The sequence below is a fragment of the Pristis pectinata genome, chromosome 3, assembly GCF_009764475.1.
Source record: "Pristis pectinata isolate sPriPec2 chromosome 3, sPriPec2.1.pri, whole genome shotgun sequence".
NCBI classification, from domain to species: domain Eukaryota; kingdom Metazoa; phylum Chordata; class Chondrichthyes; order Rhinopristiformes; family Pristidae; genus Pristis; species Pristis pectinata.
This window is the reverse complement of record NC_067407.1, coordinates 8594406-8620543: the sequence shown is the minus strand read 5'-3', so window position 1 is coordinate 8620543 and position 26138 is coordinate 8594406. Positions and strand designations below refer to the sequence as shown.

The 26138-nt window shown below is 44.5% G+C and overlaps 1 protein-coding gene across 2 annotated transcripts in view; it reads right to left on the bottom strand.

The window, feature by feature from the left end:
• The window catches only part of LOC127568588 (vitellogenin-like), a 96502-nt gene that overhangs the window by 28555 nt on the left and 41809 nt on the right, over nucleotides 1-26138 (bottom strand). Inside the window, exons 16-26 of one of the 2 annotated variants that reach the window (XM_052012516.1) lie at nucleotides 21536-21655; nucleotides 20039-20228; nucleotides 15557-15647; nucleotides 15254-15439; nucleotides 14279-14423; nucleotides 13979-14198; nucleotides 10386-10582; nucleotides 6757-7830; nucleotides 6601-6654; nucleotides 3267-3377; nucleotides 465-677 (exon numbers count right to left, since the gene is read on the bottom strand). In XM_052012516.1, coding sequence (XP_051868476.1) covers nucleotides 465-677; nucleotides 3267-3377; nucleotides 6601-6654; nucleotides 6757-7830; nucleotides 10386-10582; nucleotides 13979-14198; nucleotides 14279-14423; nucleotides 15254-15439; nucleotides 15557-15647; nucleotides 20039-20228; nucleotides 21536-21655 — 2601 coding nt within the window. The remainder of the gene's footprint in view (nucleotides 1-464; nucleotides 678-3266; nucleotides 3378-6600; nucleotides 6655-6756; nucleotides 7831-10385; nucleotides 10583-13978; nucleotides 14199-14278; nucleotides 14424-15253; nucleotides 15440-15556; nucleotides 15648-20038; nucleotides 20229-21535; nucleotides 21656-26138) is intronic. The other variant, XM_052012517.1, reaches the window with a different exon arrangement.

Here is a 26138-nt window from a genome sequence, read left to right as displayed (position 1 = left end):
AGAAATGGCATTTCCCAAATCTTTAAAGATAACTAAGCATGTTGAGAACGTGATAAAAACGCATATAGGATCCTCAGGATAATAAATGAAGGCATTGCGCACAAAGCCAAGAAGGTTGTGTTGAATGCTGGCTGGTTTTCAAGGGTGTTATATTGAGTTCTACCAGAACTGTACTATACAGAGGGTGGTCAGTATATGTAATGAACTGCCAGAGGAAGTGGTTGACGTAGGTGTGTTAACAATATTTAGAAGGTACTGGACAGGTCCATGGATAGGAAAGGTTTAGAGGAATATGGGCCAAACACAGGCAAATGGGACTAGCTTAGATGGTAATCTTGGTCAGCATGGACCAGTTGGGCCGAAGGGCCTGCTTCCATGTTGTATGACTCCATGACTCTATCTGACTAAAACATTGAATGAAATAGAGCCTTTAACAAGCTGAGAAGTATTTAACTGTACTTTACCGTTACTTTGTGATCAATGGGCATCTCAGCATTGAGACAAGCTTTCCAGCTGCCGACTTCTTGAAGTTCATCCACAAGAACTTGGATAAGTCGCCTGTCGATTAAATTGGCCCCGTAAGTCTCTGTCTTGTAGCCTTTCTCTTTATTATCAGTGGTAATGGCTCGAGTGAATATAGAGAATATGGGCACCATTAAATCTCCAAGGAACAAGGACTGGAGAAAGAAGAAGATACCCAAGGACATTTGCATTTTTATTCAGAATTGCAAATGGTCAACAGTTTATAATTTCAGACTTATTTTACAATAACAATTTGTGCCTCTAACATAGTAAAATTATTGTAAGGCCCTTTGCAGGACATATAAAAGGAATTATTAGGACAAGTCACCAAAAATTTGCTCAAAGTGCAATATGGTGGCATCGTGGTTCAGCTGTTAGACTATTAACAAGAAGCTTGGATCCAAAGACATTGGCTGACATCTCATCATGGTAGCTGGAGAATCGAAACTCAATTAATTAAATAAATCTGAAATTAAAAGCTAGTACTGGCAAAAACCCATTCTCCAGGAGGAAATCTGCTATCCTTCCCCAGTCTGGACTGTATGTGACTCCAGACCCACTGATGTTGTGACCCTTAATAGTCTCAACTGAGAAGCAATAACAAAGATGGGCATTGACAATGACGCCACACTCCACGAACAAGTTTTTTTCAACAAGGTAAATTTTAAGAAGCATCTTAGTGGTAAGCGGAGAGAGGAAGGGAAGCTTAGGGAAGGAATTCCAAAGCTTGGGTACTTGGCAGCTCAAGACACGGCTGCCAGTGGTGGGAATGTTGGAAATCACAGATGGAGACATCCGGATGCAGACGTGAGATTTGAAAATTGAGCAGGAACCAGTTAGATCTCCCAATCTATCTTATCGCATCCCTTGCACATTGTTTGTCTGCCCTGCACTGCACTTTCTCTGCAACCGTAATGCTGTGTTCTGCATTCTGTTGCACATTCCAAAGACGTACAGGTTGGGAAGTTGTGGGCGTGCTATGTTGGCGCCGGAAGCGTGGCGACGCTTGCGGGCTGCCCCCAGCACATTCTCAGACTGTGTGGGTTGTTAACATAAAAAAAGGCATTTCACTGTGTGTTTCAATGTACATGTAACTAACACATAAATATCTTTTATTATTATATTTTTTTCCTTTTACCCTACCTGGATGCAACGATCTGTCTAATGGAATGCAAACAAAAGCTTTTCACTGTATCTTGGTACATGTGACAACAGCAAACCAATCACCAATTACCAATGAGCAAATCAGGAATGGGTGCTTAAGGGCTTGGTGCAGCTGGTGAAGGATGCAGTTTTGGGTGAGTTCAGGTTTATGAAGGGTGAGGTTGGAGACTACCAGAAGACTCTACAAAATAATGTTTTTTTCTGAGGCAATGATGTATGCACGTATCTCTAAAAGTCACTGGGCAGATTTTCCCGTTGGGTCTCCCTTCATACGCTGTAGATATGTTGCAAGTATGAAAGCAATGGAGTGCTAGGATTTTCCCAGCCTGGGACACGTGACTGACATGAGCCCATTCCCAGCACTACTTGGTTCTCCATCTGGGATTTGGATGTGGAAACAGGCACTTGACTCATGGGGTGGTGGTGGGGAATATTGTCAGATTTGATGTATGAAAGAAACCCCTCACTTCAAACTTGACGTAATTTTCAGTATTCACATGAATTCAACTTAACCTCTACACTGGATGGATGATAGGATGGCCCATTGAAATATGAGTCACTACAATACTGACCAGCTGGGAAGATACAAACAACCTGCTGAAGGAACTCAGTGGGTTGAGCAGCATCTGTGGGGGGGAAGGAATTATAGATAGGGGAATCAAGGGATATGGGGACAAGGCAGGAACAGGATATTGATTGTTGAGGATCAGCCATGATCTCAAAATGGCGGTGCAGACTCGAAGGGCTGAATGGTCTACTTCTGCTCCTATTGTCTATTGTCTATTGTCTATTGTCAATGTTTCAGGTCGAAACCCTGTATCAGGACGTCTATCAGGAATTTCTATCAAGACCTTGTGAACAATTTCTATTCAGACTTCATAGCCACCAGCAGAGTGATACTCTAGGTGATGCCTGGGGTCCCTGAAGTCTTGCTGGTGTTGAAGATGGGTCAGAGCATTCAGCTTACACCACTGTGGCTCATTGACACTTACAACAAGTACAACAACAATCATCAATCGGCAATGTGATTTCACCAAATGACTTCCTTAATAGTGTTAGGCCAACCCTTGTGTTGAGCCCAAAGTTAATCCTGATGTCCTGAACACCAGTTCATGATCAGCTTCATCCTTCTGGGAGCTGGTGAGTTCAATGCCCAAGTCCCATTTTTATTTATTTGTTCAGAGGATGAGGATATTTAAGGCTTTGGTGGATCTGGAGTCACAAAGAGACCAGAGTGGTAAGGTGAGCAGAGTTCCTTCCCCAAGGGGCATTAGTGTACCCAGGTAGACTTTTATGACAATCCAGTAATTCCATGCTCACCATTACTAAGTCTAACTTTTAATTTCAGATTCATTTAGTTACTTGAACTTAAGTTCCCCAGCTGCTGCGGTGAAATTCTAACTCATACCTCCAGCTGCTGGACCAGTAGCTTCACCAATACCTTGTATAGATCAATGTCTACGAGCAGTATCCTTCAGTGTGAGGGGAGGGGAACTGTGAGATATTTCCAAGCTCCGATTCTTTGCAACTCATTCAAGGTCTAAGGTTGATCTCCTTGATCATCTAGCTTGGATGATTACCTGCTCTGATGAAGATGAAGATGAAGATGAAGATGAAGAGGTTGAACCACTCTTGGTGTCCAAACTGGTTTCAAACGATGACCAGGAACTTAATCGCTCTTTGTATTGTGACTGGAATAAGAGATCACCTGCATTAATAAATTAAAACTTCCAGATGCCCTGACTCATTTAGTACTGAACTGTCAGCCTTGATTATGTCATAAAATGGAGGTTCATCAGACAGAGCATTAAAATTTCTCTCTCTGTAGACTCTGTTGGCCTGCTGCATTTTCTGTTCTTACTTACGGCCTGGAAACTCATATGTTCTGAGGATGAGCAGAAATAACCAATGAATTGCTATTTCAGAAGCATAGCCATTTCTATCATGTTGGCTATTGCACAAGCAATTTGTCAAGGCGACTTGTCCTGTCAATGCTGTTCCCCGGTTGAGGAGGTGACGGTGGAATTTCTGCGTTAATCACCCTGTTGTAAATGTCAGGCTGATTTTATGTACCACATTTATATAGAACATAGAACAGTACAGCACAGGAACAGGCCCTTCAGCCCACAACGTCTGTGCTGACCATGATGCCAAATTACACTAATCCCTTTTGCCTGCACGTGATCCATGTCCCTCCATCCCCCGTATATTAATGTGTCCATCTAAAAGCCTCTTAAACAGAACTATTGTATCTGCTCCCAACCTTCACATTTTGAATTTTTCTGCAGAGAGTTCCTTGCTTTTATTTCATATTTATATTTTCACATTATTTCATATTTCCTTAGGATGTCGAAGGAGCCCATTTAGTCCATTGAATCTATGCCAGTTTACAAACCAATCAATCAATACAATTCCCCAATTTATTCCTCTGTAATATCATCTCCCACATGGACGTTAACACTGCCCTGATTCTCCTGCCACCGCACCACCCCCCCCACCCCCCCCCCCCCCGGCACTTGGGAGAATTTACAGTAAACAATTAAGCTACCAACCTACTTGTTTTTGGGATGTGGGAGGAAACCAGAGCACCTGGGAGCGATCTGCGTGATCACAGGGAGGACTTACAAGCTCCGACAACCTACATTGGAGGTCAGAGTTGAGCCCAGGCTGCTGGAGATGTGGGACATCTGCACTACACTAAGTGATACACTTTGGGAGATCGAATTTGAAGGCAGAAGGCAGGTTAATGGCAGGATTCTTAGAAGTGTGGAGGAACAGAGGGATCTTGGGGTCCATGTCCATAGATCCCTCAAGGTTGCTGTGCAGGTCGATAGGGTTGTTAAGAAGGCGTATGGTGTGTTGGCCTTCATTAGTCGGGGTACTGAGTTCAAGAGCCACGAGGTGATGTTGCAGCTCTATAGAACTCTGGTTAGACCACACTTGGTGTATTGTGTTTGGTTCTGGTCGCCTCATTATAGGAAGGATGTGGAAGCTTTAGAGAGGCTGCAGAGGAGACTTACCAGGATGCTGCCTGGATTGGAGAGCAGGTCTTATGAGGATAGGTTGAGCGAGCTAGGCCTTTTCTCCTTAGAGAGAAGGAGGATGAGAGGTGACTTGATAGAGGTGTACAAGATGATAAGAGGCATAGATCGAGTGGACAGTCAGAGAATTTTTCCCAGGATGAAAATGGCTAACATGAGGGGACATAATTTTAAGGTGATTGGAGGAAGGTATAGGGGGGATGTCAGGGGTAAGTTTTTTTTACACAGAGAGTGGTGGGTGCGTGGAACGCACTGCCGGCAGAGGTTGTGGGGACAGATACATTAGGGACATTTAAGAGACTCTTAGATAGCCACATGAATGATAGAGAAATCAAGAGCTATGTGGGAGGGAAGGGTTAGATAGATCTTAGAGCAGGGTAAAATGTCGGCACAACATCGTGGGCCGAAGGGCCTGTACTGTGCTGTAATGTTCTATGTTCTATGTACCCGCAGTGTTACTGTGCTGACTGCTCTGGTACAATTCTGGGAGAAGTTACTGCAGCTTTAGCCAAGAATTCTGTGTTTGTTAAAAATATTCATTTCAGGGATGAGCACTTCGCAGGCTGAGTTAACAGTGAATTGCCCATCCCTAGTTGCCCTTGAGGTGGTGAGCTGCCTTCTTGAACCACTGCTGTCCTTGAGGTGTGGGTGTGAGGGAGTGAGTCCCAGGATTCTGACCCAGCGACGGTGGAGGAACGGCGATATATTTCCAAGTCGGGATGGTGCGTGGCTTGGAGGGCAACTTCCAGGGGGTAGTGTTCCCCGTGCTTCTGCTGCCCTTGTCCTTTCAGCTGGTAGAGGTGGTGGGTTTGGAAGGTGCTGTCTAAGGAGCCTTGGTGAGTTGCTGCAGTGCATCCTGTAGATGGTGCAAACTGCTACTGCTGTGCATCGGTGGTGGAGTGAGTGAATGGTTGTGGGTGGGGTGCCTATCATGTGGGCTGCTATGTCCTGAATAGTGTCGAGCTTCTTGAGGGTTGTTCAAGCTGCACTGCCATTCAAACAAACGAACTTTGTTCGCCGCACAATCAGTTGTATGTCTTGAGCCCAGGCACAAGACCCACATCATCTTCAACCTCATCATTCGGCGCTCTGCTTGGATACAGTTTGGTCTGACAGATGGGAAATGAGATGGACAACAAGGTGATCTGTCTTGGTGGGGCTTGTCGAGGAGGAAAGGTTGCTCAGCTTGCTGCTAGAACCTCCTGCTTTAAATGTTGCCATGAAGTATTTTATATCCACCTGAACAAACATTTCCCTGAGGTTTAACTACCTCCCAAAACCTGAAGCCCCAACTCATTAGGCACCACACTGAACCGCAGCCTCTCCTCCAAATCACACACCGTCCTGAGTTGGAAATTTATCGCCAGTCCATCATTGTCGCTGGGTCTACATCCTGGAACTCCAATCCAAAACACTGTGAGAGCACCTTCACCAGAAGGACCGCAGTCATTCAAGGAGGTAGCTCATCAACACCCCTTCTCAAGGTCAATTAGAGATTGGTAATAAATGGTGGACTTGCTGGCAAAGTCCAGATCCCCAAAGATGAATAAATTTTAAAAAAAGAGTTTCAGAAGATGTTGACAGTGTAACTTTCTCTCCTAGTGTTTGACTGGTTGCAGATCACACAGACAGGATTGTCTGTGGTTGTGAAGGGACTGAGGTAAGTGTTGCTTCGAGGCATTAGCCCACATACAGAACCCAAACCCTCATGCCTCTGAAGGCAGTCTGAATTTTAGAGATAGGATAAAAGAGGAAGGCCAATAAAGTTACCAACAATCCCTTATTATAAGGGATTTCCCTTATTTCAATGGTTCGTATTACACCGCACCAGATACCCATTTTTGGATATCTGTCTCTCCTCGCATATACATACCATGTTAATAGAAGTTGGTTTGAACTGAAGTTGGAAGACATTTCTATCTGTTCTCTATAATAGTGAACAAAACAAAACACTGTTAAATTCACCTTGCACTGCAATAAACAAAACACTGAGATTAGATGAAGATAACCAGTGACTGAAATACTTTACCTGTATTGGTGTGTTTGAACCTGAAATCCAGGTATGTTTCTGCTTCTTGGATTGGTGAATTGTGGCTGAATATTTTTTGGTTTGGGTATGGATGCATACACCATTTTTACACATTCTGTCGGTGCCAGTTTGACTCGTTGTGGCTGGCCGCATGTCCACCATCTCGTGGTGCGAAGAAGATGTGTCAGTGGAGGTATCTCCCTGCACTGAAGAACTGGGTTGCCTGCGTGAGGCGTCCTTGCTCTCCCGTCGCCTTGACTCAGCGGATGATGTGACACTGGAGCTGGACTCACTTGAAGCTGACAAGCTGGATGCCGAGCCCTTGGGCTGGTCACTGTACTCCTCCTCTGTCTGCGCTGAAGATGAAACAGAACTTGAAAGACTGAGGGAGGCAGTGGAAGACAATGATCTATTTCTAACCGAGGACCTCTGGGCAGATCGGTTGAGCAGCTTCTCCTTGCATCTGGTGCTGTGGCACTTTTTAGTGTCAGCTCGGTGTGAATGGGTGCTCGTTCTCCTGCGCTTTGACTGAGATGAGGATGAACTGCTGAAGACCCGCCTGCTCCTGAAGTCCCTCAAAGAGCTGCGATGAGGCTTTGATAGGCTGCGCGATGAGCTGGAGGAGAGCGATTGATGAGTCATTGACCCTGGTAATTCAGGCTGAGCAGATGCACTGCGCTCACCTTCTGATGCCACACGTCGACCAGCCTTGTTACGTCCACCTTGTTGATGGAGTACTTGGTGTTTTCCATCTTTGCTATGTTTGGGTTCTCTGTCCACTGATGAGTGCATACTATGAGTTCTTGAGCGTTCTTTATCACTTTCCTCTGATCTTCTCATTGACCTTCTGCTTGATGTTGAATGGCTATCGTGCCAAATGCGTTCCTCCAGCTGGTGTTTACCATGCTTACCATGATCACCATGTTTGTACTCATTGCTCTCTGATGTTAGTGAGTGCATACCACGAGTTCCTGACTGCTCTCCCTTCTCCTCTGATCTTCTCATTGACTCTCTGCTTGACATCTGGGAGCTCGATGTCGAACTGCTCATGGTATATTTGTGCTCTCGTCTTCCCTGATGTGACATGTTTGTGACAATTATTTTGGCGGCTCGTAAAAAACGTTCCCAATGTTAAAAACAAAACTGTCCACATGGCTCCATCAAATCTGAGAACCACTAGACACTGTTACCGGTATCCTTATTCACACCAAGTCCTGCTCACCCATTTCCCATTAGTCCTGATCCACTTGCATTTTAAAATTCTTGTCCTAGTATTCAAATCCCCCAGTTTCAAGGGCTTTTCTTAACTCTGCCTCCTTTTGCATTACTACACCCTATTGTCGAGTTGTCTGAAGAGAGTTGTGGACGCAGCTCAGCACATCACGGAAACCAGCCTCCCCTCTGCGGACTCTGTCTACACTTCTCGGTGCCTCAGTAAAGCAGCCAGCATAATCAAAGACCCCACTCATCCCGGACATCCTCTCTCCTCCCTACCTCCCACTGGACAGAAGATACAGAAGCCTGAAAGCATAAACCACCAGGTTCAAGGACAGCTTCTATCCTGCTGTTATAAGACTACTGAAAAGTTTCCTGTTAAGATGAGAAGGACTCTTGACTTCACAATCTACCTCGTTATGACCTTGCACCTTATTGTCTACCTGCATTGCACTTTCTCTTTAACAGTTACAATTTATTCTGCATTCTGTATTGTTTTGCCTTGTACTACCTCAGTGCATTGTGTAATGAATGGACCTGTATGAATGGCATGCAAGACAAGTTTTTCACTGCACCTCGGTACAAGTGACAATAATAATAATAATAAACCAATAAACCAGTTGTGGCTTCTCATCTCTCTCTGTGGATAGTCCTTCTTCCATTTGAGTCCATTTGCTTTGTCTCTCCACCCCTCTGTCATAGTCATACAGCATAGAAACAGGCCCTTCGGCCCTCTGAGTCCATGCTGACCATCAACTACCTATTTACACTGAACCTACACTAAACCCATTGTTTATTCAGTCCACATTCCCATCAACTCCTCCCTGATTCTACTACTTAATGACACACTAGGGCCAACACAGCAGCCAATTAACCTACCAACCTGCCTGTCATTAAGTCATAGAGTAATACGGCATGGAATCAGGCCCTTCAGCCCAACTCATCCAAGGTGCCCACCTAAGCTAGTCCCATTTGCCCACACTGGGGCCATATCCCACTAAACCTTTCCTATCTGTGTACTTCTAAGTGTTGTCATTGTACCTGCCTCAACTACTTTCTCTGGCTTTCTGTCTTTGGGATATGGGAGGAAACTGGAGCACTCAGGGGAAACTCATGTGGTCACAGGGAGAATGTGCAAACTCCATACTGATAGCACCAGAGGCCAGAATTGAACTAGGGGCTTCTGATACCGTGAGGCAGCAGCTTTACTGCCCAGAGTCAATCTCAACTCCACATTCCTGTCTACTTGCAGTAATCTTTCACCCCCTTGCTTATCAAGTATATGTCCACCTCTGCCTTAAATACATTCAAAATCACCATGTCCACAGGAGGGTTGGTAGGTTAATTGGCTGCTGTGTGGGCCCTAGTGTGTTATTAAGTAGTAGAATGAGTCAAATGGAGTCAGGGAGTAATACAGCATGGAAATGGGCCCAACTGGTCCACGCCGACCAAGATTCCCTTCTAAGCCAGTCCCATTTGCCTGCATTTGGCCCATATCCCTGTAAACCTTTCCTATCCATGTACCTGTCCAAAGACCTTTTAAATGTTGTTAGCGTACCTGCCTCAACCACTTCCTCAGCCACATACTGATCACCCTCTGAGTGAACGAGCTACCCCTCAGGTTCCTAATAAATCTCTCCCCCCTCACCTTGAACTTATGCCCTCTGGTTCTTGAATCCTCAACCCTGGGAAAAGATTGTCCTTTGAGGAATTGAGCTCCAAAGACTCATGACCTCCCGACAGAAATAAAACATCTCTTCCTCATCCAGAAAAGGAAACATTCTCTCCACATCTACCCTGATAAGAACACTGAGGATCTTAAGTGTGATATTGGAATAGTGGTGTTTTAAATGCCTTTCTTGATAATTATGATTTAATCCACGCCGTTTGAATTAAATCCTGACATTCATTGGAAAGAAGGGCAATGGAGATGGAAAAGAGCAGAAGCCTCTGTTGGATTCGACTGTTTTAAGTAGTTTTTTAACATGTATAGTGTTTACTACACCTCAAGTGGCTGCACAAGGAATGGCCACTTCCTGGCTTATTGGTTCATCCATCAGGTGAATACATGTTTTTTCATTGGTTGGTCTGCCACAGGTATCTAATAGGTTTCCTGAATGGACTATTGTTAGCTAAGGAGTACCTCTTATCTCAGGTATAAAAGGTATCATTTTTTGTTAATCTCTCTCTTGCTCGCTTCCCCTCTGGCTCTAGCTCATTTTAGTTCCTTTTTTCTCGGCTCATCTCCTAGTAGTAAAGCTAGTGCCATGTGCTCTGTGACTGTTTCTTTGTTTTAAACTTTTCCAATAATACCTTGTGAAGCACCAAGTTGTTTTCAACTCACTCTTGGACCTGCAGATTCGAAAATAACCGGATCCAACACCTCTTTCTTCCAGTTGGAAAAGAATATTTACCTGATTCTGCTTTTTAGCATGGAGGATTTTCTTCAGTGTGAGAAGGACTGGTTTGCCCTCCTCTTGCACTGTTTCGGAGGAATCTGTATCAGTCCAGTTGCTTGTCTTTATCAGGAGATTTCCTCTTGTAAAGGATTGGTCATCTGTCTGCATCTGTAACTCGATTTGCAACTTTTTGACTGGAATTGGGGTAACAACTGAAAGCAAATCAAAAACAAATCTCTGTTAAATTGTGCAACAATCAGATGATTTAAAAGCAAAAGGGGGGCATGGCTTTAAAGTAATGGGTGGGACTTGAACTTAAGGGAGATATCAGAGGAAGATTTTTTTTACCCGGAGAGTGGTTGGGGCATGGAATGCACTGCCTTGGGTGGTGGTGGAGGCAGGTACATTGGTCAAATTTAAGAGATCACTAGATAAGCATATGGAGGAATTTAAAATAGAGGGATATGTGGGAGGAAGGGGTTAGATAGTCTTAGGTGAGGTTTAAAGGTCGGCACAACATTGTGGGCCAAAGGGCCTGTATTGTGCTGGACTGTTCTATGTTCTATTAAACCTGTGGGGCACAGTGGCACAGCAAGTGGAGTCACTGCCTCACAGCTCCAGAGAACCGGGTTCAATCCTGACCTCGGGTGCTGTCTATGTGGAGTTTGCATGTTCTCCCTGTGACCACGTGGGTTTCCTCTGGATGCTCCGGTTGCCTGCCACATTGTAATGGTGTGCAGGTTGGCAGGTTAACTGGCCACTGTGAATTGCCCTCAGTGTGCAGGTGAATGGTAGAATCTGAGAGGAGCTGATTGCAATGTGGGAAGGATAAAATGGGATTAACTGTCTGGTGTAAATGGATGTTTGTTCGCTAGTGTGGACTCAGTGGGCTGAATCCACTGTCTCTGTGTTGTATGTCTCTGTCTCTCAAGTCTAGACACTCTGGAGCTCTCCTCCATGACCAATTTTGGTCTCTGCATCTGAGGAAGGGCATAATTGCCTTGATTATTAAGGATTAAGGAAGGGAGAAGGTGAATGGGGCTGCAAATTTTCAGCGGCTAGAAAAAGGAGGAAGATCATTCAGTCCTTCTGGACCATGCCTGCTGCCAGTGATGTAATCCCATCAGCCCCATTCACCTTCTCCCTGATTATTAAGGATTAAGGAAGGGCATAATTGCCTTGAATCTACACGTTGTAGATTCACTATGAATTTTTAGGATGAAGGGGGTCCAATGAGGAGGAACTGAACAGGGTGGGCTACAATCCCCAGAGTTCAGAAATTTAAGAGGTAACCTCATTAAAACATGCAAATCTTATTCTTGAAGTTTCATCTGGCTGGACAGTTTAGGAGAAGGCAGATTGTGTTGGGGATAGGAGATGTTCATTGTGGACTGAGGATTTCTCGCTCAGAGTTTGATGAATCTTTGGAATTTTCCATTCCAGACGGCCGTGGATGCTTAGTCCTGGAGTATATTCAAGGATGAGATTGACAGAGATCAAGGGAAATAGGGATCAGATTAGGAAGATGAGAAGATAAAGTATTAATCATAAATCTCTTTGACCGGTGGAGTAGTTTTGAGAAGCAGTCCTGGTGTTAAGCCTACAGTTCTTGTGCTCCTATAACCTCACTCGTGTGTCACTGCCAAAGATTTCCTGCTTCAAGTGTGGTACAGTTTTGGAATTGAGGCCCAACCTGGTTAGCATAATGCCATTACAGCACCAGCGACCCGGGTTCAATTCCGGCCACTGTCTGTAAGGAGTTTGTACGTTCTCCCCGTATCTGCATGGATTTCCTCCGGGTGCTCTGGTTTCCTCCCACATTCCGAAGACGTACGGGTTAGGAAGTTGTGGGCATGCTATGTTGGCGCTGGAAGAGTGGCGACACTTGCGGGCTGCCCCCAGCACATTCTCAGTAACACAAAAGGATGCATTTCACTGTGTGTTTTGATGTACAGGTGACTGATAAATAAATATCTTATAACTTATCCTACCATTCAATCAGATCACGGACAATCTATACCTTAACTCCGATTTTCTGTCTCTGTCCCACATCCCCTTGATATCCTGAACTAACTCAAGGTTACAGGTCACAGCCTTGAAAGCTCCAAGTAGTCTAGCAGTACTGGGAATACCACGAGTGCTTTAATGATACTGCCAACCCTTGCAACCTAGAATTTCCCTGGATCAGACAACAATTTTTATTCTTTAACGTGTGACAAGTGCAACTTCTGCTGTGGAACATCAGTTCTATGGAGAGTCTGGAGAAGCTGAGATTGTTCTCATCAATTTTTAGCAGTTACTTACTTATTAGAACATGGATGAAGACCATTCAGTCCTCGTGGACCATGCCTGCTCCCAGTGGTGTAATCCCATCAGCCCCATTCTCCTTCTACCTTCAACACATACTTTCATCACATCCCAATCAACTGCCCTTTGTTTCTTTTTTGTCACCAGAGGAGTAATTTACAGCGGGCAATTAACCTACTAACCTGCACGTCTTTTGGATGGGGGGGAAACCGGAGCAGCCAGAGGAAACCCACACGGACGCAGGGAGAATGCAGGAAGTCCGCACATTGAACCTGTGTTGCAGGAACTGTGACACAACTGTTCTACTGGCTGCACCACTGTGTTACTGTACAACGTAGGGTAGCAAATGCAGTAACCATGTTGCGCACAGCAAGCCTCGCAGAAATAGCAATCAGATAAGTGACCAAATGATCTGCTTTTAGACACAACCCACAAAATGCTGGAGGTACTCAGTGGGTCAGGCAGCATCTACAGAGAGAAGTGGATGGTTGACATTTTGGGTCGAGACCCTTCATCTGTACTGAGAGATGGAGGAGAGATAGCTGGTATTAAGAGGTGGAGGGAAGGGTGTGGAGCAAGAGCTGGCAAGTGACAGGTGGATCCACGTGTGGAGGGTGATAGGCAGATGAGGGAGTGGGGGAGAGTGGGAATGATGTCAGAAGCTGGGAGGTGATAGGTGGAAGTGATAAGAGGCTGAAGATGGAATCTGACAGGAGGGGAAGGTGGAGCGTGGAGTAAAGGGAGGGGAACCAGTGGGAGGAGCGTGCAGGTGATGGGCAGATGGAGGGGGTGGGAGAGGAGAAAGAGACAGGGTGATGGGGGCCAGGTTTTTATTTTGGAGTTTTGTTTTTTGAGTTGTTGGCCCTTTGACCAGAAACATTGACCCTTTTTATCCTTCCAGAGATGAAACCACAACTGTTTACATATCTGCAATGGATTTGAGATTATCAGTATCATCATGTCTTGGTATCACATGCACCTTCTGTTGTGTAATATATACATATTGTGTATGTATAATATATAAATATTGGATAATAATACACAACAAAGATCTGAGTTGAAAAGCCACGTTTTGATCTAGGTTGGATAATCCTTCACCTTAGGTGTCAAGAGAGTATGTTCCTTATATTCTGCATATACTTAGTTGAAACGCTGTTTTGTAAACTAGAGAAAGATGAAAGTTAACAGTGGACACTGCACTTCAAAACCACAATTACGTTTGAAAACCAATGTGCAAAATCCAGGGGTTACAAACACTGCTGTGGTTGGTAAAGGATCATTTATCTCATCATTGTCTTTACCTGGTTTGATTGCGATTTCCACTGATTTCTCCCCAACCATTTTGTACAAGGGAGAGTTGGTGGTGAAGTCAGTTTTTTCCACACTGGTCTTGAAACAAACTTCAAATCCAAAGGTGTCGGCCGACATGCATCTCTGCTGGATTGTCCAACTGGAGTCATCCGGGGGCTCTTCAGCAGAGCACACAGATCCCCCGGGAATGGAAAGAGGCAACACTCTGTCCTGCAACACAGTCACAGTTGAAACCAGTTGACGGGCTCTGAACATAGCCCAAAGAGCAAGTAACAAGAGCTTTTATTTACCATCACTTCTTTGTGATCTGTGGTTGAATTCTTTGCCAATCTCAATGCTTTCATCCTCACTCCAGACTCCTCACCTGGAAGCAGTGGGGTGACTTTTTCCGCAGCTAGTTCTTCGATGTTTCTTGAGAATGCAAAACCCTGTGTGCTGCATGACAACACAATTAAAGGCCATTGCTGTCAATGAGTTCTCTCCATCTACATCCCTGTGTCATTCACCTTGTGTAAGCTGTGACTCAGTAGTACCTTTGTTGGTCCTGCTGTTGAGCTATGGCTACAGTGTGTGCTGGCTACACAATGTATTGTGGCTACTTCTCTAGGCTAAAGTCATAGTTATAGAGCCATCAAACTATCTTGCATGGAAACAGGCCCTTCGGCCCCACTGGTCTGTGCCAACCAAGTCACCAAAGTAAGCTAGTCCCAATTGCCTGTGTTTGTCCCATATCCCTCTCAACCTTACCTGTCCAAATGCCTTTTAAACATTATAATTATACCTGCCTCTACCACTTTCTCTGAAAGTTTGTTCCATATATGCACCGCCCCCTTGAGTATGAGCGGCTCCAATGCACAGGATCGCAAGAGGCTGCAGAGGGTTCTAGACTCAGCCAACTCCATCATGGACACAACTCTCCCCACCATCGAGGACATCTTCAAGAAGGCGGCATCCATCATTAAGGACCCTCACTATCCAGGACATGCCCTCTTCTTGTTACTACCATTGGGGAGGAGGTACAGGAGCCTGAAGACCCACACTCAATGATTCAGGAACAGCTTCTTCCCCTCCAGCATCAGATTTCTGAAGAGTCCATGAACCCATGAACACTACCTCGTTATTCCTTTATTTTTCACTATTTATTTACTTTTGTAATTTATTGTAATTTTATGTCTTTGCACTGTACTGCTGCCACAAAACAACAAATTTCACGTCAGAAAGTCAGTGATAAAAATCTGATTCTAAAGACTCTACATTGCAGTTACCTGGCAAAGAACAGCTGACTTTCCCGTTGCCAAGGGGGTGTTTCAAGTTTAACGTTTCTCTTCTTGTAGTTTAATCTTACAGTGAAGTTCAGAGGGATGAGGGTGCTCGTCTTCAGCTGAACTTCCACTCCAGCCTGGATCATAGGGCTGTTTATTCCCATGATACCAATGACATCTTTCACAGAACTGGGGAGACGAAAAACAGCAGTCACACGAAAGCAGATTGATATCACCCACCTAAAAGTGCTTCGCATGGCCTGGATCGTTTAATTGTATTTACCATCTATTGTGTGAAATAATTACCTGGCAGCGAGCTGAGATTCAATCTGAATGGTGCTGTTGAGGATGTGAGGCAATGTTAAGTTGGAAAGGGCTGGATTCGTCTTCACCTTGGCTGTTGGAAGAATAAGACATTCAGTTCATAAGCTTTTTTTTCCCACTTGATCAAATAAATGTTAAATTTTTGAATTCTGAAGCAAACAAAGGGAATGTTGTCCAGGCAATATCAGAAACAGGAAAGATTTGCAAATGTTTTGCATGAAAGGCCTTTGGCAGGGGACACAGATCAAATATTCCTCATTTGATTGGTCAAAGAAGGTTTTTGAATGAAAAAGGAGCTCTTAGCATTATTTAAAAAAGAGAAATAATTTCTGTCAATATTGTGGCTAATGGGTAATTGGTCAATTTATGTCACATATACCAAGATACAGTGAAAATCTTTTGCTTCATTCCATATGTAAGTACATCGAGGTAGTACAAAAGGAAAAAAAACAGAATGCAGAATATAGTGTTACTATTACAGAGAAAGTATAGAGCAGTAGATAAATAAAGTGTTAAGGGCCATGATAAGGTAGATTGAAAGATCAAGAGTTCATCTATATCGTTTAAGAGGTCCATTTGTGAGTCTTATAACTCTGGGATAGAAGCTGTCCTTGAGCCTGGTGGTATGTGTTCTCAAGCTTTTGTATCTTCTGCCTGATGGGGGAGGGGAGGTGGGGGAGAGGAGAGAATGACCAGGGAAAATGTTGAGTCACTGGTCTGTCAGTTTATTACAATGAGATCTTGCCGTGTTTGAAATGGCTGCCCCCATTAGTCTACATAGTAATCGCAACTGCACCTAACGGTAATTCAGTAAACGTGAGCTAGCAACATGATTGGTAACAGTTTCAGTGGTTGAAAATCCCATGGTGGCTCAAAGATGTGGCTCACCACCACTTTCTCAAGGGCAACTAGGGAGGGGCAAGAAATATTGCCCTTGCCATTGATGCCCAAATCGCAGGAGGCGAATAAATATGAAAAATCAGTCCAAGTCAAAGTGTGGGTTCAAATCCCTGTCCAGGATTTATGCATCAAAACCAGATGTATGGTGTGTTGGCCTTCATTAGTCGGGGTATTGAGTTCAAGAGCTGCGAGGTGATGTTGCAGCTCTATGGAACTCTGGTTAGACCACACTTGAAGTATTGTGTTCATTTCTGGTCGTCTCAATATAGGAAGGATGTGGAAGCTTTAGAGAGGGTGCAGAGGAGATTTACCAGGATGTTGTCTGCATTGGAGAGCATGTCTTATGAGGATAGGTTGAGCGAGCTAGGGCTTTTCTCTTTGGAGAGAAGGAGGATGAGAGGTGACTTGATAGAGGTGTACAAGATGATAAGAGGCATAGATCGAGTGGACAGTCAGAGACCTTTTCCCAGGGTGAAAATGGCTAACACAAGGGGGCATAATTTTAAGGTGATTGGAGGAAGGTATAAGGGGGATGTCAGAGGTAAGTTTTTCACACAGAGAGTGGTGGGTGCGTGGAACGCACTGCCGGCAGAGGTTGTGGGGGCAGATACATTAGGGACATTTAAGAAACTCTTAGATACATCAATGATAGAGAAAGGGAGGGCTATGTGGGAGGGAAGGGTGAAATAGATCTTGGAGCAGGATAAAATGTCGGCACAACATTGTGGGCCGAAAGGCCTGTACTGTGCTGTAATGTTCTATGTTCTATGCTCTATGTAAAATCAAGGTTCACTGTAGTGCTGTACACTGTCTTCCAGTTAACTGGTTCACTGAGGTCCTCCTGTTCATTTACATTGCTGCAAAGATCCCATGGCTCTATTTGAACATGTGGTGGGAGCGGTACCTGCTGCTATAATAAATATTTATTCCTGAATCAACAACACAAAAACAGAGCAACTGGCTACTATTATTTGGACATTAATGGGAACTTGCTGTGGGCAACCGGGTGTTGTTTTCTTACATTGCGATGGTGATCCTTCATTGTGACTGAGGCGTTGAACAGTGTAATATAATTTCATTTCAATATCATGAAATAGGACTCCTGAAGAAGGGTCTCGACCTGAAGCATCGACTGTCCATTTCCCTCCATAGATGCTGCCTGACCGCTGAGTTCCTCCAGCATTTTGTGTGTTGCTCAATTTAATTTCATTTTCTGGAGCCTTCAGAGATGTGTTAAAAATGTTGGAAGTATATGTTGGGCTGGGACAGTAGTCAGAGCAGTGATATCACAGCTGCCAGTGACCAGGTTCAATGCTGACTTCAGGTATTGTCCGTGTGGAGTTCTCCCTGTGACTGCGTGGGCTTCCCCCAGATGCTCTGGTCTCCTCCCACATCTGGCAGATGAATTAGTGACTGTAAATTCCCCCTTAGTGTAGTTAAGTGCGAGACGAATCACGAGGATGGATTGTGAGTGGGAATAATTCACAGGACTGCAGGGAAATAAGGAAGGAGGAAATGGGACTGATGGGATGCCTCTCCTGGAAGGTAGCATGGACCCGATGGGCTGAATGATCTCCTTCTCTGTTGTAGTAAATAGGGTTATTGAGAGTTACTCTAGTGAGCGGATCAGGAAAGAGGGGGCATTGACTTAAATATTCTTCGGCTCCAGGAAAAGCATCTTAAAAAGGGGGAGCAGGGCTGTCCAATGAGTGAATTGTTTTGGGAACACCAATGGAAGAAACCAAAGTTCAGGAGGCCAAGGCGGTACCATGCTAAAGATTAGGTCTTATGCATCCAATGGACAGAACATGGAAGGGCAAACAGATAGGTCTCAGAGGCACAAGAGATTCTGCTGATGCTGGAATCTGGAACGACACACACAAAATGCTGGAGGAACTCAGCAGGTCAGGCAGCATCTATGGAGGGAAATAAACAGTCGACATTTCAGGTCGAGACCCTTCATCAGGACAGATAGGTCCAGTATGTGGGCTGTGGGAAGAGTGGTTGTGAGGGAGAGCGTTTGGGTGTTAAGGGGGTTGTAGTTATGGTCTCAATTTGGGGATGATGATGCATGGGTGGTGCTTGGGACCTGAAGGGTGGGGTTGAAGCAGCAGTTGTGGTGGGGGGGTGCGGGTGGGTTATGGAGGGTGTTCACGCTTGGTTTCCGCGCAGTGGGGGGTGGGGGGGCAGGGTGGTGGTGGTTGTTGGGGATGTTGTCATTATAACTGTGCTGGGAGTGGGTCAGCCCGAGGGAGAAGCACGTTTTTAAGTTGGGAAAGAACTACTTGAAGCACCTTCCAACTCTGCAACCTGGGACCTACTCAACTGGTTGTCATTTAACCAATCACAAGGCAGGTTCCACTCGTGCTATGGAGACCTGCCTCTGCCCCACACCCACCAGCACACCAAGCGTGCGTAAATAAAGGTCACGGAAAGGAGCCCAAATGTGAGTCACTTATCGTTAGGCTTAACCAGGTATCTCCGTGTGTTGGTGTATCAAATGCATGGGGATCCCAAAGGAAAATCTTGGCTTTTCCTATCCATGCGGTAAACACAGTAGTGTAGCGGTTAGCGCAACGCTTTACAGCGCCAGTGGCCCGGGTTCAGTTCTGGCCACTGTCTGTAAGGTGCTTGTACGTTCTCCCCGTGTCTGCGTGGGTTTCCTCCGGGTGCTCCGGTTTCCTCCCACATTCCAAAAGACGTACGGGTTAGGAAGCGTGGCGACACTTGCGGGCTGTCCCCAGAACATTCTACGCAAAAGATGCATTTCACTGTGTGTTTCGATGTACATGTGACTAATAAAGATATCTTAATCTTATCTTAAACTATTTAACAAATTCAGTCATGTACGCCAAGTTATCTTTGCGTTGTGCATTAGAATTTTTTTTCAGACCAGGGTGGAAGATTCGGTGAGATTCTCCCCAGTAAAAAGGTTATGGATACTGGAGCTACAGTTGGAATTTCTGGCTGAAATGGATAGATTCTTATTGGATGAGGACAGTAAGAGTAACCGGTAGAACGGGAACAAACGCCTGTTTCAGTGTGCCTTTATCACAAGGTGAATGCAAGTCTGTCTCTTTCTTTAAAAAGCAAAATACTGCAGATGCTGGAAGTATGAAATAAAGGCAGAAAATGCTGGCCTTGCACAGCAGGTCAGGCAGCATCTGTGGGGAGAGAGGAAAAGTTAATGTTTCAGGTTAATCATGAATAACTCAACATCATTGACTTGAAGTGTCGATTGTTCCTTTCTCCGGTGATGCTGCCTGACCTGCTGAGTAATTCCAATATTGTCTGGAGGTACAATCTGCTGGAGGAGCTAAACAGGTCGAGCAACATCCGTGGAGGGGGAAAGGAACTGTCGACGTTTCGGGTCGAAACCCTACGGGAAACATCGACAATTCCTTTTCTCCCACTGACACCGCTCAACCTGTTGAGTTCCTCCAGCAGATTGTTTGTTGCTCTAGATTCCAGCACATGTGGTCTTTTGTATCTCCAATATTCTGCAGCATGTATCTCCAACATTTATCTCAGAGACTTTGCCATAACTGCCCAAGGAATAATTACCCTGTCCTTTGACTGCGGACACAATGGTGTAATAGAATGCCAGCTCCAAGGGCAGACCAAGTGATGTTGGCACCATTTGTCGAACCTCAGATGCCAACAGCGATTTGGTCCATTTTATCGAAGTTCCACGCTGGAGATGATTCATGAATTTCCTTATAAGTCCATCCATTTTTGCTTGGTTACTCATTATCTGTGCAATGAAGGAAAGAAAAAAATAACAAGTGACCTCTGTCAATCCTTGTACAGTCAATGATGTGAGGGTAGGGCTCCCTAGTTGGGGAATCCTTGCTTCTTGCCTCAGTTGTAACTAGAAACAAATGGATTGAGTGAATAAAGGTCCAGGTAGATACAAGAGGTTCTACACTGAGAATCCAGACTCCAGGAGTGCTAAGGAATTTTAGATCAGGATCCTTACCTAGGGGATTTGGTGGGTTATTGCCTGAGCAACTCTCAAGGTGGGAGTTGTCAGATTTTGTAACCACTTGGGAAACTTATGTCCAGGAAATAACAATCAGCTGTCCAGCGGCCTTAAATAAATGAAGCACACTCTAATGTCATTATCCAAAACCTACATTGAGATATACAATGCAAAGAAGGCCATTCAGCCCATTGTGATTGTGACAGCTCTTTCTTGGGCAATTAAAAACTAACTTCCTCTTATTGTATCCTTATAAACATTGCCTATTTGACATTACATATATATTTAAATTTACTTTACATGATGCTTTGATCATTATCTAGATCTGATGAAATTTCTCATAATGCCTTTCCTCTCTCTCAAGTGACAATTTTAAGATGATGACCCTCAAAGCTGTCTTCAAAGGAAGTGATCTTTCTCACCATAGTACGGTACAGCACAGGAGCAGGCCCTTCAGCCCACCATGTCTGTCCTGAGCATAATTCCAAATTAAATTAATCCCTTCTGCCTGCACATGATCCACATCCCTCCATTCCCTGCATATCTATATGCCTGTTTAAAAGCCTCTTTAACGCCACTATTGTATCTGCTTATACTACCACCCTGGCACCCTCCACACTCTGTTTAAAAAAACTTGCCCCGCACATCTCCTTTAAACTTCCCCCCCTCACCTTAAAGCTATACACTTCCCTGCTTATCACCCCTCCTCACCTGGATCCACCTATCACACACCAGCTCTTGCTATACCCCTTCCCCTAACTTTTTATACTGGCTATCTCCCCTTTTCCTTCCAGTCCCGATGAAGGGTCTTGACCTGAAACCTCAGCTGTCCACTTCCCTCCATAGATGCTGCCTGACCCATTGAGTTCCTCCAGCTTTCTGTGTGTTACACTTTAGTATTCAACATTTCTACCCCGGGAAAAAGAATCTGGCTGTCTCTCCTATCTATGCCTTTCATCATTTTATAAACTTCTATCAGGTTTTCAAATTCTGTAATGTATTCCATGTTAGAAACATCAAATAAATCGGCTCTTAACCTTCTTAGATCCAAAAAAAAATCCCATTTCCTCAATTCATACCTTCAGGACCTCTGGAATATCATTCTGGTTGAACTCGACATAAACAAGCTCTTGACCAAGCGCTTTGATGTAAACGTTTAGCAATGGTTTAATCGTGGGCATCGGTTTCCAGTCAGACACCTAAAGAGGAACAAAGATCAGAGGAAGAATCAATGTTGAACAGTTGGAAGTCTATAACAAAAACTGAGAATGGAGACGTTATACACACTATGAAGGGGAATGAAGTGTTCACGTGTCAGGTGGAGCTTTGAGGAAGGACTACATCTGAGCCATCGATCTGATCTTTCTCAACACCAGAGCTGCAGTGTGTACCATTTACAAGATGCAATTGAACAATTCACAAAGGCTTGAGGGGATAGTGAAGACATGGCAGGGATTAGAGCTGGGGTCAGGCATGGAATCAGAGGAGGGCAGTGGGCTGGAGGGCTGAGGTTAAAAATTGAAGTCCAGATGAAGGATCTTGGCTGTCCATTTCCTCCATTGATGCTGCCTGACCCATTGAGTTCCTCCAGCATCTTGTATGTTGCTCCAGATTCCAGCCTCCGCAGTCTCTTGTGTCTCCAACTCACAAAGACTTTTTCAGCTCAACTTCCTTTAGAGAGGAAGCTTGAGGGAGGGTGCAGAGGAGATTTACAAGGATGTTGCCTGGATTGGAGAGCAAGTCTTATGAGGATAGGTTGAGTGAGCTGGGGCTTTTCTCTTTGGAGAGAAGGAGGATGAGAGGTGAATTGATAGAGGTGTACAAGATGATAAGAGGCATAGATTGAGTGGACAGTCAGAGACTTTTTCCCAGTGTGACAATGGCTAACATGAGGGAACATAATTTTCAGGTGATTGGAGGAAAGCATAAGGGGGATGTCAGGGGTACGTTTTTTACACAGAGAGTGGTGGGTGCGTGGAACGCACTGCCTGCAGAGGTTATGGGGGCAGATACATTAGGGACATTTAAGAGACTCTTAGATAGACACATGAATGATAGAAAAATAGGGGTCTATGTGGGAGGGAAAGGTTAGCTAGGTCTTGGAGCAGGATAAAATGTCGGCACAACATTGTGGGCCGAAGGGCCTGTACCGTGCTGTAGAGTTCTATGTTCTATGTTCTAAGACTCCAACAAAGGGAATGAGAAGAAGCTGAGTCCAGGGTCAGGAAGATACATCACCAGAACATAGGCTTTTGGGATAATTGTCAAAACCAGAGGAGAGATGAGGAAAATTGTCACAAGTTCATCTGGGGTTTAATGAACTGTGTTTGCCTTCCTAATCTCCTCAAAACACTAAAGAATAAGGTGGAGACACAAGAGACTGCAGATGCTGGAATCTGGAGCAACACAGAAAAAGCTGGAGGAACTCAGTGGGTCAGGCAGCATCTGTGGAGGGAAATAGACAGCCGACATTTTGGGTCGAGACCCTTCATTAGACTGAAAGGGGGAGGGGAGAAAGCCCTTATAAAAAGCTGAAGGGAGGGGTCGGAGCAAGAGCTGGTGGGTGATAGGTGGATCCAGCTGAGGGGGAGGGGTGATAGGCAGATGGGGGAAGGTCATTGACCTGAAATTTTATATCTGTTTCTCTCTCCAGTGATGCTGCTTGACCTGCTGAGTGTTTCCAGCATTTTCTGTTTTTATTCCAAGTCATATCCTGTCCTTGGGATGTCCTAATCGCAGGGATCAACAGAGCCACACAGCGTACTAGTTAGTGCTACTGCTTCATAGGTTCAACAGCCTGGGTCCAATCCTGACTTTCAGGGTGCTGCCTTTGTGGAGTTTGCATGTTTTTAATGGGACTGCGTGTGTTTCCCCTGGCGCTCCAAACTCGTCCATAGATACGTGGTTTGGTAGCTTAATTGGCGACTGTTAATTACCCCTCAAGTAGGTGGGTGGCAGGAGAACTGGGGAGAGTTGATGGGCATGTAAGAGAAGATAGGTTATGGGGGAATACGAAGGTGACTGAGAACGGTTGGGACTGCTCTGAACTGGCATAGACGGTGGGCTGAATGGTGGTGAGAAATATGAGAAGGTACAAATGTATTAACCATTTATTTCCATCATTGTATGTTATAACATCAAAGAAAGCATGGATTGGAGAATCACATTACCATACTGTGGCTGTAATTTTGACATCTAATACGCTTACATGCTATATTCAGCTGTAATAGTTCCAAACAGGAGTATTTGATGATTCCCTCGGGAGCTGCATGCAAAATTTTGCCCCTCTCTGGCACCATTTTTCTTTCGTCTTTGGTGATGGTGGCATTTGGTGAGGGTCCTTGGTGAAGGCGGCATCCTTCACTAAGGACCCTCACCATCCAGAACGCGCCCTCTTCTCATTACTACCCTCGGGGAGGAGGTGCAGGAGTCTGAAGACCCACACTCAATGTTTCAGGAACAGCTTCTTCCCCTCCGCCATTAGATTTCTGAATGGTCCATGAACCCATCAACACTACCCCATTATTCCTTTTTTTACACTGTTCATTTGTTTTTGTAATTTATAGTAATTTTATGTCTTTGCACTGTACTGCTGCTGCAAAACCACAAATTTCATGACATATAAGTCAGTGATAATAAACCTGATTCTGATTATATTCTGTTATATGTTAAAGGTAAACTCTAGATCTCTCAATCTACCTCGTAGTGGCCCTTGCTCCTTCTTGTCTACCTGCACTTTCCATGTAACTGTAACACTGCACTCCGCATTCTGTTAGTGCTTTCCTTTTGTACTTCTTCAATGTACTGATGTATGGAATAATCTGTCTGGATGGCATGCAAGAAAAAAGCTTTTCACTGTATCTTGGTATATGTGACAATAGTAAACCAACTACCAATCTGCTGCTGTACATGACTCCACACTGAGACTTGGTGAATTTACCTGCCAATGTAGAGTGGATCTGTATACATTGGAGTTCAGAACAATGAGAGATGATCTTATTGAACAAATAAGATTGTGAGGGGCTTGATAAATTAGGTGCTGAGACAAAAGCATAAGGAGTTACCTAAAATGAAGATAAACAGGAATTTCTTCTCTCAGAGAGTTGTGAATTTTTGGAATTCTCTTCTCAAAGAGCAGTGGAGGATGAGTCATTGAATAATTTCACTGCTGAGTGAGATTTTAGGATCAAGAATTACAGAAAACAGGCAGCAAAGTGGAACTGAGACCAAGATCAGTTTAGCTGCGATCTTACTGGGTGGCAGAGCAGGTTCAAAGGGCTGTATAACACACTCATTTCTTGTGTTCTTAGGTAAAACCAAAGCTATCAAGGACCAACAGCTTTGATTTGGAGACATAAGAGACTGCAGATGTTGGAATCTGGTGCAAAATAATATCTGCTGCAGGAACTCAGCGGGTCAGGCAGGATCTGTGGAAGGAAATGGAGAGTTGATGTTTTGGGTTAAAACCCTTCATTTGGACTGAGAGATAGGGGGAGATGGCCAGTATATATTCTCACCTCACTTCTTTATATTGGCTTTCTCCCCTCTCTTTCAATCCATATGAAGGATTTTTACCTGAAATGTTTACTCTCCATTTCTCTCCACAGATGCTGCCTGACCCACTGAGTTCCTCCAGCAGTTTGTTTATTGCTTTGATTTGGTGACTATCTCTGATTTTCTCTTCATCCACATGTATAGACCTGGGACAATCCTGTCATTATTTTGCTGGATTTATACAAACCAGAAGGTTTATAAGGAACAGGAACACTTGGTAAGTTGGCAGTGCTTAGGCTCAGTCTTCTAACAAAGGGGACCTTGCACAACCCTTTAAAAATCGAATTGCTTTTAAATCAAGCAGGCTTGAGAGTGTTTCTCAAGAGTTTTTCTGAACCCACAGAAGCATACAACAAACTATCTGCTGGAGGAACTCAACGGGTTGAGCAGCATCTGTGGGAGGAAAGGAACTGTCAACGTTTCAGATCGAAACCCTGCATTGAAGCATCGATAACTCCTTTCCTCTCACTGATGCTGCTTGACCTGCTGAGTTCCTCCAGCAGATTGTGTGTTGCTCCAGGTTCCAGCATCTGCAGACTCTCGTGTCTCCACAGAAGAATATGTTTTTCATTGCAGTTTTAATGCAACTGAGGACTTGGCTGGGTCATAGCAGAGGACAGTTAAGAGTCAAGCATGTGTATATGTGACTTCAATGAGATCACACAGGAGAAGAACCTAATACAGATTAGAGAAAACTTGTGGATTTTTCAATGAATTTATTTTAGTTTCTTATTTCAAGAGTTTTGAAGAACTGAATTCAAATTCACAAATGGGGATGGTGAGATTTTAACTCATGTTTTCTTATTTATCCAGGCCTCTGAATTAAATGTCCAACAAGATAATCAGTACATTAGAGTACCCTTGCCTAATTATGAAGCACATTGAATACCTGTACTGCAATTCTCTCATCCCTTGGTGTGCAAGGGCTGTGTGAGCAACAGAAGAGTTATTGACCATCGACAAGTTTCTTTTATCAATAACTGTACATCTGTCCTTTCTCAGTTGAAAACTCTTTGGAACCCGTATGTTGTACATTCCTCTCAAATATAGGACACCTGGCTCAGGTGTCAGAGTGGCCAGTACTTGAAGAAGGCAGGTTACCAATATCTTCAGACCAGGAGGGAAGCC